This window comes from Elaeis guineensis, chromosome 11 (assembly GCF_000442705.2).
Source record: "Elaeis guineensis isolate ETL-2024a chromosome 11, EG11, whole genome shotgun sequence".
NCBI classification, from domain to species: Eukaryota; Viridiplantae; Streptophyta; class Magnoliopsida; order Arecales; family Arecaceae; genus Elaeis; species Elaeis guineensis.
In genome coordinates this window covers 115,664,196-115,684,346 of record NC_026003.2, presented here as the reverse complement: position 1 = coordinate 115,684,346, position 20,151 = coordinate 115,664,196, and the positions used below count along the sequence as shown (strand labels likewise).

Sequence of the window (20,151 nt, the reverse complement as noted above, 5' to 3'; positions counted from 1 at the left end):
GATATACTTACTTAGAATAGAGACATTGATTTTGATTATAAGAAAAATATAGTTTTGATTTAGATCAATTTTTGAGTTATTGATTTTTATTATGGAATGACTTAATGATAAATTTTGCTTTAAGAATTAGAATATTTAAGAGTTTGAGGATTTGAGTAAGAAAATTTCGATAACTAGAAATAGTGATACTGATTCAATCAACAATGGTGATATTGGTCTTTATGAAATGGCTTAATGATGAAGTTGTATCGAGAATTAAAATATCAAAAATTCGAGAATGAGATTGAAATGATAAATCTTCAATATTTGAAAGTACGAATAAGAGAAAATATTTTTGAATTTTGATTAATTTGGATGTCATAGTATGATTTACAAAAGTATGTTTTCCCTATCTCACGATGGGTTGATTAATTAAGAGTGGCTAATATTTTGAAAAAAAAAAATGAATGATGATGAATGAAGTTCTTATGCAAGAATAGAGACATTGACCTTCTTCTATTCACAAGAAATAGATTTGATTTTGATCTAGTCATGAGGTATTGAACATTATTTTATAGGGAATGAGAGCATAATTTTGAAATTTTTGAAATATTAAAAATTTTTTGAGATGTTGATTTTGATAAATAAGAAAATGAATGGTTCCGTTTCAGATAGATATTGATGTATCGACTTTTTTCTTATGAAATGATTTAAGAATGAATTTATATCAAGAATTAGAATATTGAAATATTTGTGGATGAGATTCAAGTAAGAAACTATGAAGACTCAGACAAGAAAAATTTCGAAGATGAAATTTCTTTTAAAGGGGAAGAATGTGATGGCCCGGCCCGATAACAAATCCCAGCCCATGTAACAAAGCCCAAAAAAAAAAAGAAACAGAAAAATAGGGGAGAAGACTCCCAAAGGGAGTCTTCTTCCTCCTCTCGCCGGCTCCCAATCGGAGTCAGAGACGAGCTCCCTCCGGTCCTATTTAAGGAGGAGATCCCTCCTCTATTCCTTCCACCGAAGATTCTAAGTCCGATCGGCGGCAATCGTCGGAAAATCCACCGCGGAAGACCGTCCCTGTGCCGTCCAATTTCTCATCGAAAAAGCTTCGCCGGTGACGGAGGTAAGCCTCCTCCCCTTCCTCTCTTCTCCCCCCTCCTTCCCGTGCCGATGTGCACGCTTGCTGGCGACCGGAGTCGCCAGATTTTATTGCAGAAGAACCTTTCTTTTTGCCATTTTTTCCGACGCCGGTGGTCACCGCCGACCACCGGTTTGGCCCCCTCTTGCCGCCGGGTCGCCTCTCCTCCTGCCGACGACCGCCCCACGCCGGTTGCACCACCGGCCGGCCAGCCAAGGAGGGGACCTCACGGTCCCCTGTTTCGGCCCAAAAGGAACCCACGGGAAAAGAAGAAGAAAAGAAGAAGAAGAAGGAAAAAAAAAAGAAAAAGAAAAGAAAAAGAAGGAAAAGAAAAGAAAAAGAAAAGAAATAGAAAAGAAAAAGGAAAAAAAAAAGAGAAGAAGAAAAATAAAATAATAATAATATAATAATAATAAATAGGATTTTCTCTCCTCTCTCTTTCGTGAAGGAAAAAAAAGAGAAAGAAAGAGAGAAAGAAAAGAAGAAAGAAAAAAAATTATTAAATTAATTAATAAATAATGATATAAATAATAAAATATGAGAAAGAGAGTTTCTCTCTCTTCCCTCTCTCCCTTCAGCCTGAACTAGTATTTTCTCTCTCTACTTTCTCTCTCTAGAATCCTCCCTCTGGATTATTTCTCTCTCCTAAGATTTTTAGAATTTTGAGAAGAATGATGATGAATTTAAATGATCTTCGTGATAGATTTTTGATCTGTGATCGTCGGACGGTACACCGACATCCACTTTGATCAGATCAAGTATTTTTAGATTTTATTTCTCATGATTTTATTGAATTGTCCACATGATAATTTCAGCATGATTTGATCCGATCGATCGGATTTGTTGAATCATATCGTCTGAGGAGTCTAAGATGAATTTTCTCTCTTTAGAATTTTCTCTCTCTAAAATTTTTTCTCTCTAAAATATTCTCTCTCTTGATTAATTCTCTCTCTAAAAATATTAGTGAATGAAGAAATTTCTTTTAATAGTCCTGATCTGATTTTAATGAAGAACCCTGATCTATGGTTGTCAGACAGCGTACTGGCACCCACCTTAATCAGACTATAAATCTTTAGATTTGATCATCCATGATTTCGATTTAGCCATGACTTGATTTGATCATGTTGATTTCACCAATCGAGATATTGGATCAATCATAATGTTGGATTGTGTCGTCTGATCAATTTGAATTGTACCTCATGAATTCTCTCTCCTCTGATTTTCTCTCTCTACTTGATTTTATGAAATCGATGAAGAAACCTCGATCCTATCACTTCGAGTCCGATTTGATCTGATAGTTAAACTTTGGATCATTTAGATCCTAATTAGATTTTGATTAGATGAAATTAGATGATCGGACCCAATCTAAATCGTTAAAATATGGTATTCGTATTCTTTCTAATTATTGAAATTGATTCTGTATAGGATTGTGGATGTTTGATCATGGGATATCGCGATATGATCTACGAACAGAATTTTTGAAAAAAAATTTATAGAATTATGTAGATTTATTGGAATGCGTTCGAGGTAAGTAATGTTTCACTTTTTCTAGATTTATCGATAAATTATAATGAATTTTTCTGACATAATTTGTAAAACGATGCATGAATTGGATGAATGGTATTTTGTTATGAAAATATCTTATTTGAAATATTATGATGAAGCATGATTGAACATATTGATTCCATGATGCATTATATTGATTGATTTCGATACTACATGATTTTATGTTTTATTATCGAAATTAGAATATGAAATATGATTTATGAAGAATTATGATATAAAAAACATTATGAATTGACAACCTAACTATGTAAAGGACCCTGCCAATGGAGGCATATACGTTGGTAATTGATTGTCCTAAGGGTTTATATCGCCAGCGAGACCAGCGATATGTCGTCAGAGAGACCAGCGACAAACCGCCAGCGAGACCAACGGTTCCAAAGGACATGGCTGCTCGATGATTCGCAGCCTACCGCAAGCAGATACGCGGTATTATGATCCTGCCACAGAAAAAATATGGTCATAGCTCATGGTTGACGAAAAGAATTGAAGAACAAAAGAAATTGAAATATGAAAAGAAACTTGAATTTTCAAAAAAGAAATGAATTTGACATGATTTATATTGCATAATTGAAATTGATTTCGAATTGATGAACTCTATATGTTTATTTTCTATAAATGATTATTTACTTAAATGCCTGATGAAATCTGTTGGAAAAGTGATCATTGCTCACTGGGCTGTCTAGCTTATTACCTCCTATTTTACTGATTTTACAGATGTTAAGGAATTAAGATGATACAAGATATGAATGGAAGAGTGATCAGAAGCAGAATCTTCGTACTTTTATTTTCGGTTGAAAGGCTTATTGAATTTGATGTAAAGCCTTTGAATTGTTGTTGAATTTATTGAGACATTAAAGAAAAAAATTTAGATCGTTATATTTTGGATTGAAATTATTGACTAATTATTCCGCTATTGTTTTAGGATAGTATGATAAGATGCCTTGCATGCTTATGGAAAGAGTTTTCTATAAGTATGCGGTGGTTTCCATGATCCTCGATTCACAATCTCGGATCGGGGACGTGACACATGTAATCATCAATCAGCACCTCAATCTGGTGTAATAGGTGATCGGGGTCAACTGATATATTTTCGAATATTCTAGCATTGCGTGCTCTTCATAGTAGCCAGGCTCGGTAAACACATGATGCCTGAACCCTTTTTTCCCCCATAGTATTCGAAAGCAAATCAAACAAGTCAGCTAAAGTATGAGGAACATCATTCATAGTAAATATATGAACCAACCTCCTCCAGCAAGTTACCACAAATGGACACAAAATAATGACATGCTCGCAATCCTCTACCGACTGCCCACACAGATCACATGATTGCTGCTCAGCAGATAAAATTCCTTTTCTAACCAAGAAATCTTTGCACAGAATCTTTTGGAAATAAAGTTGCCAACAAAATATTTGAACTCTTTGAGGAACCTGAAGTTTTCAAATCCAACTACAGCTTGCTGTAGGAGAACATGGAACTTCAGAATTTATAGATGTCATCACCTCTTTCAAAGATATTATAGAAGATCTGGATGCAAACCACCCTATGTGATCAGACCAAGAAGTATAGGAAATAGGAATTTTCATGATCATGGTCATCATCTCAGAGGATACGAGAGAGGACAATAGGTTAGCATTCCAGCCCTCGGCATGTGAAAACAAGTGCTCCACCCATATTGCCTCCCATTCTACCTCCATATTTATGAATGTGGGCCAGGCACTAACAAGAATTGGTTGAATCCAAGGGTTGTAAAATGCATGAATAGATTTACCATTACCAATTGACCAAATCAAATTAAAACGAAGAGAGTACCTCATTTTAACAATTGCAGCCCATATAGAAGAGCAATTTGCAGGCTTGCGATACAATAGCCAAGAAAAAGGAAACTTGTACTTTGCATGCACCAATCTGGCCCATAAAGAAGATGGAAGAAGGATAATATTAGCTGCCAACTTACCGAGCAGCGCTTGTCTCCTGAGGCGTAAGGAGTGAACTCCAATTCCTCTCCTATTCTTAGGGGCACATACCTGTTCCCAAGATACAGGGTGCAGCCGATGCCTATGAGCCTCATGCGCCCATAAGAAGCCATGAAAATACTTTTTCAAATTTGCTATAACCGATAAGGGCACAGGCACCGTGGACATAATGTATAGCGAGAGAGATGTCAGCACAGAGTGGACAAGGGTTGCTCGTCCTGCGAAGGACAAAGCCCTCCACTTCCAACCAGCAATCCGTGCAAGCACTCTTTCTACTAGGAATGTAAAATCCGAACACCGATACCTCTTACATGAGAGCAGCACACCCAAATATTTGGAAGAGGCTCGTCATGTAGGAATGTTGAACAACACTTTAATTTGCATTTTTGGATCATGTGCCGTAAAAAGGCTAAACAGGATCTAAAACTTGTTAAAGTTTACCTTCTGCCCAAAAATGGAATAGTGAGTGTCAATAATTGCTTTTAAACAGATTACATCACGAACAGTGGCCCTGACAACCAACAAGCAATCATCTACAAATAAAATATAAGATAAACATAAAGATGTATGATAGGGCTAAAAAATATAAAGAAACTTCAACTGCACAGCATAATGTAACAGAGTAGATAAAACCTCAAAATACAATATAAACATATAAGGTGATAACGAGCACCCTTGATGCAATCCACACTCCGGTGTAAACCAAGTAGTGGGAACACCATTAATGAGGACAGCAAATTGAGGATAACAAACCACAGACATAACCCATTGAATGAAACGGGGATGAAACCCATAGTGCGGTAAGACCATCTGAAGGAATGGCCATTGCACTCTATCAAAAGCTTTTTCCATATCTAACTTCAAAGTTATCAAGCATTTAGATGGCTTCGCCTGTTCTAATAAATGGATCACCTCTTGGGCAATCGGTATATTTTTAGATATGTTTCTCTCCGGAATGAATGCCTTTTGCTCATGTGAAACCAGTGCCGATAACATTGGTTGCAATCTGTGAATCAAGATTTTGGTGACCACTTTATAAATGGTGTTACATAAATTGATCGGTCGATATTGATGAACATAAGTTGGATTGGAAACTCTTGGTATTAAAGCAATAAAAGTTTGCTTCCAATGTTTAGGCATCTCTGGATAAGCAAAAAAATATTTGACAGCTTGAATAACATCAGAACTAATAATAGGCCAGAATTCTTTGAAGAACAATGATTGGAAGCTATCCGCCCAGGAGCTTTGTCAGGATGAATATCATGAACAGCTTTCACAATTTCCTCATCAGATGAAGATTGCACAAGAATTTCATTCTGATGATTGGAAACATAGTGAGCAATTTGCGGAAGCAGTATATCATCCTCCAGCTGACAAGACATCCATCGATCTCGAAAATGGGCAACTCTATGCTGTCTTATAGGCCTATCATGCAGAAGTACCTGATCTTGATCAGTTAATAATCTCCCAATAAAATTTTTCCTACACCGCATAATAATAGAATGATGGAAGAAGGCCGTATTGGCATTCCCCTCCTTCAACCACATACTCCTAGACTTTTGATGCCAAAAAATCTCCTGCTGATGCAAATTGTGATTATATGATCTTAACAAAGCCAACAATCTGCAAGGATCAGCATGAGAAAAAAAAACCACAAGTTGCTTCAAGAATCTGGACATCATAGATTTGTTGGTAGAGATTCTCTCCTTTCCTGAAGATATTACCGACATTTGGAGCATTCCACCATCAGAGAGCTTTTCTAGTTTTAGCCACCAGGATGGACAACCTAACAATGGGTGTGTGAACAGAAGAACACTCCCAAGCATTCTTTACCATGTCAAAAACACCATGAGTTGACAATCAAAACTTCTCAAATCGAAATGGTCTAGGGCCAGATGGATGATGCAACTTAACAGTAAGTAATAAGGGGCAATGATCGGAAGCAAATCAGGAAAGATGAAACACAATAGACTCTGGATATTTATCCAACCAATCCGACAATACCAGGGCCCGATCAAATCTCTCCTAGACCCGTGCCGCCCCCATTTGGTTATTGCACCAAATGTAAGAAGGCCGTTGATACCCCAAATCAAGCAGACCAGTTTGAGTAACAAATTCTCTGAATTTCCGAAACTCTTTGGACACCCTAAAAGGCTTTCCACCATACTTGTCCTCCAAACGGAGCATGCAATTGAAATCGTCTACTAAAAGCATATTTAGTCCAAGAGCTTGAACTTGGGTCCAAATGGTCCGACAATAAAGACCAGAGGTACTCGCATAAACAACATCCAATACCTAAAGATCAGCATCAGACAAGGACACCAGACCAAAACCAACTTGCTTATCAGTATGAGCAAAATCCATACTAGCTATACTTTTGCGTCAAGCAACAATAATGTCTCCAGATAAACCTTCTGCAGGCACCATATAAACATACCAAACAGGATCCAAAGTCCGAGAAACTCAAGGCAATGCATCCAAGTGAAGCCGCATCTCCAAAAAACAGCAAACATCAGGCTGATGTTTGCGAACCAAAAACTTAGCATAATTCACAAAGGAGGGCTTCACAGCCCTCCTACAATTTCAAGATAAAACTTCCATTGGATCAGGCAGAGGGTTGCAAGGGACCACAATCCCCACTAATGACATATTCATCAGTCTCAACCTTACTTTTATCAACCATTACCTCTACCATTGGAGTTGCTACACTACCAGCCTTTTTGGACTGTAAAGCATGCTTGAAAGAAGTAAATAAAGATGAGTGGTCCACCGGCTTCTTACCCTCTTTACCAGATGCAGCTAGTTGCAGATCAGATGTATGTATCTGTTCAGGACTTTCCTTATCTCCTTTCAATGGATCCTGCAGTTCCACGGACTCCGCATGCTCCTCAACCATCAATATTTTCTATTGTGGTGATCGGATTTCAGGTGATCCAACAGAGTTAGCTTTATTAGGAGACCTCTTCTTCTTCTCTTTCAAATTTTCTGCATTACTTGATATAGGCTTGGAAGCAAAAGTGAAAGTACAGTCCATCACTTGCAACCCATCAAAAACATTAGAATCAGAAAATGCTATAGGGGAAAATCTGGATTCTGTTATGGATGAAGATGGTTGCTACGGCTGAACCTCCACCCAAGAAGACATCTTAGTTGCCCTCTTAGGTACCACCTACTCACCTTTCTTACTGTTCTCAGTTGTCACCTTAGCATGCGATGCTCTAACTTGAGGCTTCTGGCTGACTGGTCCAGGACCCATAGCAACTGAAATACAAGCAACCCAAATCCACGGTCCCAACAGCAACCGACCTTCGTTTCCTTTTCCACACAAGCATGATTCCAACACTACTCCAATTTTTCCACAAACATAACATAAATCAGGCAGATCCTTATAAATAAACTCCAGCCACTTAGTTATGCCCTTAACATTGATCCTAGTTTCAGGGCATACCTTTTCTGAAAGGACAAACTCTATGCACCCCCGGGCAAAACCTAGCCGAGCCCTTAACAGTGTCCAATCATCCAAGAATAAAGGCTTGCCCGCACAGGAGGCAATTTTTAGGATGCTACCTTTTGTCCACAGCTCAAGAGGCGGATCCGAAAGTTATAGTCAGACATTCACAGCCCGAAAAGTCTCTCTTCCTGACCGAAAATTAGGCCTCCATGGTTCAAGCGCTAGCAACTGTCCTGCCAATGACCAGGGCCCCTTCTCCAAAACCCTCATCCGGGTCGCCTCATCTCGCAGGGCAAACACCATCACCCTCTTCGCCCATGCCACCACTCGAAATTCTCCCGGTACGTTCCACCGAGATTTTAACTCCTTTTGAACAAAATCAACAGAAAATCCCTACCCCAAAAACTTACCGATGAGGGCACAAGCATCTTCTATCTCTTTATCAGCGAAGACACAATCTTTGAAAACTGCTCCTCCAACACCGCAATATCAGCTGACGATGCCCTTGAGGTCTCCCATCGGAATCTTCTATTACCCCGCACCACATTCTCCCACGATCTGCTTTCTTCACCCACTGAACCCTTGTTTCTCCCGAAAGATGATGCCCTTTCCAATCGAGCAGCATCTCTATCTTCGTTGGACGGAGATCCCCCTCGATGACTCCCTCCCTCTCCCTTCACCGCCTGATTAGAAGGCCCAACAGCACTCCGACTAAACAGCCCTGGACTAGACGATCGATTTCCGCCAAAAATGGGCTGCTTCCCCTGCCCTCGCCTCTTCGGCGAAGAGCCTCCAGAAACCCTCGCACCACTATTCGCCTTTTGGCCAGACATGGACTGCACCACCAAAACCTTATCGTCTTGATGAAAGTTATTTAGTGCACATCATTTATTTGACTCTAACATGATGTTTGGAATGGCCATAGCTCCACGTAACGCTTGTCTGCCTTGTAACTATTGCACCAATTTATTATTATAATCTACATGTGCCGTCCACATCCCTTACTCATATATATATACGACAAGTGTTAAAGAAATATGTTATTAACAAGGTTGTGAGAATGTTTACCAAAAAAAAAAAAAAAAGGTTGTGAGCAACAAGATAATTTTGTCATTTAAAATATGAACAAGCAAGCTTAATGGAAGGCCTGTGATCTCTATAAAGAAAATGTTGAAACCATCCCTACTCTTCAACTTCTTGTTCACCTCTACATTTTATAGTTTTGTTTTTAGTGACATGCCTCGGCATGCAAATTTGAGATCGCAAAAAAAAAGGAGCAAGTCATGATATTTGTTGATACCCTCAAGTCATTGTGTTAATTTCCATGTTCTAAAATATTACATTTGATTCTCTTTTTCAGATTCATTTTTCTTCGATCAACTATTTTTAGGGAGTGTTGGATTCGTAATCGAAATCGGAATAAGAATATAAATCAGAATGGCTTGGAATCAGAATTGGAATAGCCGAATCTTCCGAAGCGTTTGGTTCGTGATCGAAATCGGAATCAAAATCGAAATTGGAATGAAAATTTGAATGCGTAAAGAAGAGTAAGGATTGAGTTCTATATAGATTGAGCCATTCTCATTCCATCCTGCAATCAGAATCGGAATGGGACTCTTTCCAACCAAACAATTGAAATGGAAGTCACCCATTCCGATTTCAGACCCCCATTCCTCCCAACCAAATACTTTCTTATTGTTTTTCTTCATCATCATAACTCAGTATTTGATGATATTACTATCACATAAATCCATATTGTGTTTGGCATATGTAATACACATGACAGATAGCAAGACATTTTTTTAGAAGAATAAAAGATAGCAAAGATAGCTAAAATCAAATAGGGAATTAGGTTTCCTAAGCGAGAAAGTTCTTGTTCCTTTACTTATTTTTCTAAAAAGATCCGGAAGAGGGATTGAAAAAAGATACTTCACCAAGAACCCTATAAGTCAGGCTTATGAAGGAAATGTGAAGATGAGACTTCAAGAAGTCCTTGGACGTGGGAAGGCTTTATTGCTTCGTGGTTGGCCTTCGCAGGGCCGACTTCATTTTCGTTATAGCTTATATGAAAAATAGGTAGTATACACATTTCTTGCCAGCGAATGAAAAGGTCGGTACCAATCTCATAAACTGCAACCAAGTACAAAAGTTTACTGCAATCACCTTCTTGCCTAGAGATAAGCGTTACATTCTTTCTCATTCTTGCAATGGCACGACAGATGCACCCAGAGACCTGAAAGATTGTTGTTTGCAATGATCAATATTGATACACTGTCAGAGTTTTGATAAGATGTATGAAGTTTTAATCCTATGTTTGATTGAAATTACTAGAGGATAGATGAATAGAATTGAATGGATGGATAGTCTCCATCCACCTTTTGATTCAAAAAGTTATTAGAAGGATTCATGAAAAATATAGGATTGTCCATCCATCCTGATCCACCAATTTACATTATTCTAAATTGGAATGATGAAGGAAAAAATAATGGAGCATTAACAAATAAACTTGTACATTGCCAAAATTATCTTTCATTATTTTTTTGATAAAATTATAATACTTCTTCATTTTTTTTCATTCATATTATTTATATATATTTATATATATATTATTAAATTTTATTAATCAGTATTTTAATTTAATATATAATTTTTATAATTATAATTAAATAATTAAATTATCTTCTATTTTTTTATTTATATTACTATTTCTTAATTAATTATTTGTATAATAGAGAACTAGTAATAAATTTATAGTTCTACTTTCAACTTAAAAGCAGCTCCCCAGTTAAGTTTTATGTAAAAATAGCTCCCCATTCGAAACATAAAATAAAAATAACTCTCTATTTTTGACTGAAATTATCCTTATACCTTTATATAATAAGGCAGTATTCCTCTACAATAAGACAGTATTACATTATATTAGTGCAGTATTCTTTTACAATAATGCAGTGTTACTTTATTGTATTATATTAGTACAGTATTCCTTTATAATAAGACAGTATTATATTATATTAGTACAATATTTCTTTATAATAATGTAATGTTGCTTTATTTTATTATATTAGTGCAGTATTCTTTTACACTAAGATAATATTATATTATCATAATGTAATATTACTTTACAACAATACAGTGTTACTTTATAATAGCATAACAATGTAGTATTACCTTATAATAGTACAATATTATTGTATAATAATGCAATACTATTTTATAATAATATAATATTAATTTATAACAGTACAGTATTATTTTATAATAATACAGTGTTATTTTATAACTGCAAAGGTAATTCAACCATTTCATATCATTTGAAAAGCTACTTTTAAGTTATTTTTTCAGATTTAGAGTAATTTTACTGAAAACTTAAACAGAGTGCTATTTTTAAGTTCAAATTCAATTGAAAATTTTTCATTAATTTACCCTTTGTATAATATTAATTAATTATTTTAACTAAATTATAAATTAATTAATTATTTATATAATTAATTTATTAATAATTAATTTATAAAATTATGTATTATTATAAAATATAAAAATTATAAAATTATACATTATTTATTTTTTTAATATAAATAAATATTATAAATTGATAATAATAATATTTTTATCCAAAGAGTAGTTTAGCAAAGATGTTATACAAATATCATTCATCCTTTCTCTTATTTTTTCTATACAAAATAGAAAAAAAATCATTTCTATCCATCCTTCCATGTTTTACCAATGTTTTACCAAATATATGAGAAAATGAATAGAAAATCCATCCATTCTTTCCCCCATCCATCTTTTCTTCAATCCATCTTTTATACCAAACAGAGGATAAAGAAAGATTGTTTTGTGCAATAAAAAGAATTTATACACCGTCAAAGCTTTGATAAAATGTATGAAGCTTTAAAAAATTTAAGTGGCTTGCACATGGACGGATGCAAAACATGGAGGTAGATCATTGCCAAGCATACCATTGCTTTGGAATGCAGTAGGCTCCAGCATATTTCATATGCTCCCATGTACAAAAGATAAATGAGAACTGTAAATCAAACAAGAGCAAGCTCAGCTATACAAAATTCTCTGTATTTCTTTTTTTCATCAATTGGTTTTACCCCCTCGGCATCCGGAGATAGTTTTTCATAAGAAAGGTGACAACAATACTGTTCATCCATTTGATAAACAATAGATATGTTAGTAAAAGAGGTGTGATTAAGTGAGAAGTGTGCAAGCACCAGCATCTATGAAAAATGAGCATGGAGCAGTGGCGATGCTGCAGATGATCTCTTTTTTCATTTCAGCAGATAGCACGATATCATTGCAGGCATGTAGGTTCGATGCCTCTGAAATCAAAGTTGCCCTGCAAGTACTTTTAAGGAGGAATGCTGAACAGCATGTTTGAAATGGTTAGCCTCCCATGAACTGCCCCTTTGTAAGTGATGGGAGCTTCAAATGGTCCTCCTTTGAACTTCTCAGCTTAAGTGATAGAGGAGCATTGCCCCGTCCAAGAACATGCTTACCAGCTGATACGCATGCAAAAAGCATAAAATAGCATGGTCCATATAGTGGTGTATCAGGACAAAATATTATGCCCTTTTTGTATATCTGAAGGTACAATGATAGAAATGGTGTATCAGCACCACAGTCAGGGACTGCCGTGTCGATTGCTTGCTTTTTTTTCATGCATTTTCCCCTGCCTTTCCTTTTGAATGTTGTCGTCCCTGAAGAGGCCGCTGCAAGGAAATTCTGGAATTTAATTATGTTTCTTTGAAAAGCGGATAGAGGGAATACAAAGGCATCAAGATGATTGAACCTCACACCTTTCTGAAAAATCTGGCACCTTTCTTTCCCATTCCTGTCCCAGCAAGGCTCGTGACAAGGACAGATTTAGAATCAGGCCTCCACTTCAATTCTTTGAGGACAGAGAATAAGCTTGCTAGAGCAGCGGTGACTTCATCATCCTTCACTTTGTTGCATGAAATGACCATAAGCCTTTGCAAATCTTTCCAAGACAAGACTACTGACTCCAGACCTTCCGTAGTTAATAAAGAGCATCCCTCCAATGACAGAAACTTCACCCACCTGGAAAAACAAATCTCATAAAAGTTAATGATAGTTTCAAAAAGCAAGTGGCTTAATGCATCACATATCTAATTACAATACTGTAAAAGTACAACTAGTCACTATAATCAGTCAAGTTAATCTAAGATGAAAACGAGACAAAAGCTATATGACAAGACAGCCCAACATGGATACACCAAAAAGAAATTTAAAGAAATGTGATAACATATTTATAAAGTTCTGCAAATTTAGAATTCATTGTGAGCAGAATACTGGAGGTGTGTCAGTAGACCGAAATGATTTTAGCTTCATAAATTATCACAACATAGATAGCGATAGTGATATAAAAGTACTGAATCGAGGGACTTACAAGGCACCACCTAAAACAATCTGCTTCTTTTTGCAACGTCGAAGAACCATTTTGAGAGGAATTCTTTCTCTAGTACGCTATCACTCATACACCTGGTTATCATTCTGACAAATGCTTGTTCCTTGATATTGTTGTTTGAATGGAATCTTGACATATAATCAAGCACAAAATGGGCAAGAAAATAGAATTTATTTGCTATCTCGATACGCATTCAGATATATTCCGAAGTTGAGCAAATCTTTTTATTATATATCTTTTCCCCTTTGTATTCAACATGAGTGCCAAATTCCATTCCAGATGTGAAGATTATTAATATGGTCATAAGATGAAAGACACATGCAGAACCTGAAAAAGGCAAATCCCATCCCTAGAAGACTTCCAAAAATAAATTCACCAAAACCAGTCAATTTTACCAATGAAAAGCCACATGCTGACCATAAAGGAAGTGAAGATATTGCTTCAGTAAACATTTAGTTACTCTGGGCCTCTTGTTCCTTTCACTGTATTTAACAAATAATTAGGAAAAGCTCATTACTATGGCATTGAATTTCCTTATGGAATAACCTTCAAGAAGTATTCTAATGGACAAAAACTTTTGTATTCAGTTCACATTTTTCATCACAGCTTTTTCCCACATTATGTGTGTATTATAGAATCTACCTTGTTGAAGTTCATATTTCTCCAAATACAAGATGCATATTGTTGCACAGGTACACCTCCAATATCTAGCAACATTCAACCTCTTCAATATCAGTTACCCACACACCAGGAGTCTTGATAGGCATTTCCAAATGCATATTATTACAAAATTGCAAAAACAACCCATCTATAAGGTCTGCAATTCAACTTGTGAATCAATGGGAATCAGATATTTACATCAGAACTGAATAAGACAGGAAAGTGGCGGTGAGAAGTGTGTTTACTGCTTCTTTATACGTAGAATAAATATAAATCTAATTGACAATCAAGTGGTAGCTCTCAAGACAAAATGATATGACAATCCCAGGCTCCCAGAAACAGGAAAAGGCATGATATTCAGCATGGTTACCTACTACCAAGTTCTGCCAAAAGAACCTGTGGGATCATAGGTAAACACACAATTATTCAAAGGAAAAAGGAGAAAATGACCAGTAGAAGAAGCTCCAAGACCTCCAGAAAACTCAGATGACTGCACATTTCATGCAACCTATTGAAAGAATGGAAATTTTAATCTGGCTAGAAGGCTGGATAACGATCTCAATAAGTTGGACATGATGTATTCAAACCACTTTCTGAACAAGCACTGGCCAAAAGATTTCTGTCCAAGGAAGCTCAGGCAAAATTCAAATAAAGGGTACCCCTACAAATATGCACTTAAATTTTCTCCAATATGTTAAAAGAACCATCAGCAGCTTCAAACCCTCTATTAAGAACTTCCTGTAGTCTTTCTATAATAATTAAAACAAAAGACCATCACCCAGCCTATTTTCCATGAAAACTTTAATACAAGAATTAAGCCCAAGAAAACATAGACAATAAAGGATTATAGCCACAGAATGCAATAAAAGGTTTTCTTCAGACTTTCACAAGGAAACATCACCCACCTTAGACCAAGCAAATCCCCATGTGCTTAAACCAAGCAATAGAAGTGTTCCCATGGCCCTTTTCATCCTCCTGGTCAAGTGACTCAAATCCCCTGAGCTTTTTCAAATTCTTACCTAGATGGATATATCGTGTACGTAGCACCAGATCCCGATTTTTAACTCTTAGATTCCACGAATTTTCCTCAACTAATCATAAATAACTGTGTTTCCAAAGTGCCCTCATGAATAGTTTCCAATGCAATCTTTTATCAAGAACCACCACCTATCTCAAACCAAACCTTCTTTCCATAACTCTGTAGTCACCAAACTTTCAAAAGCTAGAAATCTTGATAATCATTGGCAAAATGCTCTTTAGTTATAAATTTTTAAAAAAAAAAGAAAAGAAAAGAAAAGAAGGAAAGAAAGAAACTCCCTAAAGTAGAAGGTCTATCATCATATTGAGATCCAAGTGAACCAACTGGCATCAGATAATTGCATAAAGAAAGTCAAAATACAATACACAAAGTGGCAGCCAGGAAGCACAGGACTCTTTATACGGCAAACCTAACTGATAGTCATAACTTCTAGCTCTAATGACCAGCTGAGAATATTTTCGCCTAAGAAATTGCTTGAAGAAGTTCAGTAAACAAGATCCAATTAAAGAACCAGCACGAGTAGAAGTCTATAAGTAAATAATGACATACACAACAAACCAATGGCATGAATTAACTGCTCTAAATGACCACAATTCTTAAACCAACAGAATACATAGATAAAACTCAATATAGCTAAAAGAGGCTGATAGATTTATCAGCCACAAGATGGCATGACAGTAGGAACAAGAACCTTTTATCCAGCTATTAATCAAAAGAGAAATTCAATATTTGTCCAGGAAACTCGAGGAAAAGCCCAGGGCATGGGCTACACCAGCAACTACATCAAAGCTCTCTAAGGTTCTTGCTTGGATCTGCCATCTACCTTAAATACAAACTCTATTTCTATCCACTTTCCTATCACTAGCATTGCAGAACTTGTTCATGGTTGCCAAACTCAAACCACTTTCCATGTAGGTGCTTAGACAAAACAAGGTAAGATTAAGCAAATAAATTTCTTGAAAAAATGTGAAGGGTTATAACTCAAATTGCACTCATAGTTTCTCCAAAATTATATGCTAGAACATTAGTGACTTTGAAACCCTCCTTAAATAACTCTTTTTTTGCTTAGTCACATCCCTTGCAAAATTTTTTGTAACCTGTTCACCATCAACAATGGAAGCATCAATTAACTTGTGACACAACATAATTTCTGCCTGCTATACTATTTCCATGGTTCACTTTCATAGAACACCTATAGCCACTTCTAATAGTCAACTCCCGGTGGCAAACGAAGTATCTTATCCTCAAGTTCATGGAATTTTGTACTGTTCTAATGACCATTATAAATAGCTCCAGATGAGGCCCAAAAAAAAAAAAGGTAGATAAATGAGAAACTATATACTAGAAAAAACAAATACTTGACCAATATCCAATTTGTGTGACTACTTCAGCGAAACAAAACAATGTTCCCCGACCTCATCTTTTAAATTCATTATGGCAAATAATTTAAGGTTTTACCTATATGGATCTGTAATCATTAATAAGATTCATCTTAAGGTGTACGATTACCATGTCTATATGATTTTGTAAGAAAAATGGACTACCTCTTCACAACATTAAAAATAATAATCTTTTGTGAATTGCACCAAAGACTGAAATTTCAGATTCCACAAAGAAATAGTCGATTTGTTTCCCAAATTTGCTTTTTGAATTTATGATTTTCATCAAAGTTGGTGGGTATGAAGTGATGAAATAGTTTAGTTCCAACTGAAACAAGAAAGCCAAGAACAAGAAAATTTTCAAATTCCATTATATTGGTGAAGAAAACTTTGTCACAAACTCCAAATCTCAAAAATGAAATGTAGGCCTTTGACTAGCATTAAACTCTAGAAATCTGAGACAGATAATGGACCTAATACATCAGGCTCCACAGAGACAACAATAGAAGTACTCAAGGAAGCAGAAACTGTTGACCAAAGATAAAGAAGTAGAAACAAAATGAAGTCCTCTTCAGACCTCTTACAACCCTTATACTGTGTCCTCAAGATGGAGAAAGAGGTAACCCATTGCACAATGGTTTACATCTTGAAGGCACTTTAGTGATGAATACTTCCCTGGAGTGGGAATGACTAAATTCGATACACATCTGATACTGATACCACTCGTATACAGCCTGGTATGTGTCAAATAATCTAAAAATGCCAATTTAATTTTTAAATCAAAATGAAATGAAATATGATGAGGACACAATCTAGACAAATTCACAAACACATCTTGCATACTTTTGGGGGCTTGAGGGGCATGAATCAGGTGGTTTGGGAAGGTTCCACTCCAAGATCCATGGATATATTAAGACAAATAAAACCCTCCTGCAGCCACTTTGTGTACCCTAACTGAAAGAGAAAGAAAGAAAAAGAGTAAAGGAAATGTTGAATGTCACGTCACATAAATGGCTACAAGAGTAACCAACAATGTAAGATAGGGACACACCAAGGATTGCAAAGGGTTTCACAAAAAAGGTGGTGAACGAGTCGTCCAACACAGATTACATAATGAAAGAAGGTTAGCACAACATTGGCCATCCGATTCCTCAAACGTTCGACCATATAAAATATCCAACAAGTACCAATTTCAATCTCAATAATTTCTTATTACACATCGCAAGATAATGTTTTCACATGGTATATGGTTGTTAGCTTGCAAAACGGACAATTCAAATAAGATGTAAGAACAGGCTGTGAAGACATTTACATGCATGTAGCATCTAAAGTTTTTCGACAATCTCATGTCATTAGATATTTTGGAATTTGAACCAAAAAAATAAAATGGAAGGTTGAGAAGAAAACCATTACCTGCAGATGCTCGCAATCCCGAACATGTCATCGTCCAGTCCCCAGCAATCCTGAAACATGATCTCCCTGATGGACTCACACACCATAAACAGCGCGTGCAAGCTTCTCTTGTCCCGCAGCTGGCACCGCTGCAACTGCAGCCGTTCAATTGTCGGGCACGACCCCAGGTGCTCCTTGGGTCCCGGATCAGTGTCGATCTTCTTGCAGCTCTGTAACCTCAGAGTCTTGAGGTTCTCACAGAAGGGCAGCGCGGCCAGCCACCCGCCATCCATCCGGTGATCGCAGATCGTCAGCTCCTCCAGCATCAGGCAGCAGCGCCCAATTGCCGAGATCCCATCATAGCTCCCCTCGCAACCGCTGAGCTCCAGCTTCACCAGCCGCGTGCACCCGTTGGCCAGGATGGTGAGCCCGATGTCGGTGACCCCGGGCCCACCGTAGAGGCCCTCCACGGACCCCACTAGCCGCAAGATCTGCAGGTTCTTGAACGCGGAGATGGGGCGGAGGGCGAGATCGGTGCAGCGGTGGAGCTCCAGCTCCTGAAGGGTCGCGCACTGGATGGCGAGGTTCACGAGGCTGGCCTCGGAGGCGGCGGCCACAAAGGCGAGCTTCCGGAGGCCCGAGCAGCCGCGGGCGAGAGCCTCGAGCCCGCGGTCGATGACGTCGGTCGGGAGGAAGCGGCACTCGCCGATAGGGGGCTCCGCATGGGGGTCCATGTGGACGGACACCAGGCCGCGTGTGAGGAGGACACCGGCGGTGGCGACAGAGGAAGGGGAGGCGAAGGAGGCGGGGATGACGTCGACCTCAGTGAGGTCGGGGAACCGGAGGGGGAGGCGGCGGTGGAGGAAGGACCAGTCGAGGAGGGTGAGGGAGCGACGGAGGCGTCCGAGAAGGCGGAGCCATCGCTTGCAGACGAGGGAGGCGGGGCTGTCAAGGGGGTCGGGGAGGGTACCGAGGATGCGGAGGAGAAGCTCGTCGGAGAGGAGGGCAGTGAGATCAGGGCCAGCCGCCACCGGCGGCGCGCGGGGGGAGGGATCTAGGGTTAGGGTTTCGTCTCCGAGCTGCATCTTGAGGACCACATGCTTGAGGGGTTTGTCGCCGAACCAGAAGTCAGGCCAGTTCGTCAGGCAGCGTTGGGGGCTCTGCGGATGCATCTAGGGTTCAGGCGGGTCTCTCCGGCTATGGCGGCGGTGCAGTTGGGCGGTTGTCTGCACTCCGCCGTCGCATCGCCTCGTTCGCTGCTCCCTCTCGCTGCGCTCTGGTACTACTACTGTTCCTTGCTGCACTACGCTCCTTTCCGTTCAAATATTTCCCTCGAGTTAAAAATTAGATGATGATTGCTAACTTGATTTCTGAGAGTGTGGTGAGAGTGAGAGAATAGATTCCAGGATATGAGTCGGTGACCGGGTTCGGGGAGCAGGGACTTTTTTTAATTCGCGTTTGCTTTTCTAGTTGACGCGACGCTTCGGGGTCGCCGCTCAGCTGGAAGTTTTTTATTCCCCCACGCCGCTGGAGGGGTTCATTGAACGGAAGGTGGATATCGACTCGTAGGTATGGTAGACACAGCTGATTAACGGACCTCAGGTAAAATATAACGGCTTGAGAAATTCTCTGTGCACCGCCCGGTGCAGAAAATCTAACGTTGCTATTAAATATTATTTTTAAATATATATCTAATATTTATAATTTTATTTTTTATTTAAAATTTAAAATAATAAAAATATTTATTTATTTTAATAAAATTATAATATTTAAGGTAAAAATTATGATATTGTAGATCAAAATTATAACATCTTATATCATAATTCTGATCTAAAATATCATAATTTTATTAAAATAAAAAAATATTTTTATCATTTAAAATTTTAAAAAAATAATAATTTTATTGGACGAAAATAGTCCTTTGTTTTGATAAAATTATAATATTTAAAATAAAAATTATGATATTATAGATCAAAATTTTAATATTCTATTACTCATAATTTTGATCTACAATATTATAATTTTCATCTTAAATATCATAATTTTATCAAAATAAAAAGATATTTTTATCATTTAAAAATTTAAATAAAAAAATAAAACTATAGATATTAAATAAATATTAAATATACATTG

General features: G+C 37.5%; 1 protein-coding gene across 1 annotated transcript; it reads right to left on the bottom strand.

The window, feature by feature from the left end:
* Positions 1–12,142: 12,142 nt before the first annotated feature.
* On the bottom strand, positions 12,143–19,468 carry LOC105053998 (F-box protein At5g51380). Its single transcript, XM_010935365.4, has 3 exons — positions 18,040–19,468; positions 12,920–13,181; positions 12,143–12,832 (listed from the first exon to the last, which is right to left on the bottom strand). Exons 1-3 carry the CDS (start codon positions 19,188–19,190, stop codon positions 12,779–12,781), a joined length of 1,467 nt encoding a protein of 488 aa, XP_010933667.1. The 5' UTR covers positions 19,191–19,468; the 3' UTR covers positions 12,143–12,778.
* Positions 19,469–20,151: the final 683 nt, after the last annotated feature.

Excerpts from the sequence above, each read along its gene's own strand:
- LOC105053998 (XM_010935365.4), bottom strand. The coding sequence starts at position 19,190 with ATGCATCCGCAGAGCCCCCAACGCTGCCTGACGAACTGGCCTGACTTC. Across the intron at positions 13,182-18,039 it reads GGGATTGCGAGCATCTGCAG|GTGGGTGAAGTTTCTGTCAT; the intron begins GTAATGGTTTTC and ends TTGTTTTTCCAG. Across the intron at positions 12,833-12,919 it reads GTGCCAGATTTTTCAGAAAG|CGGCCTCTTCAGGGACGACA; the intron begins GTGTGAGGTTCA and ends ATTTCCTTGCAG.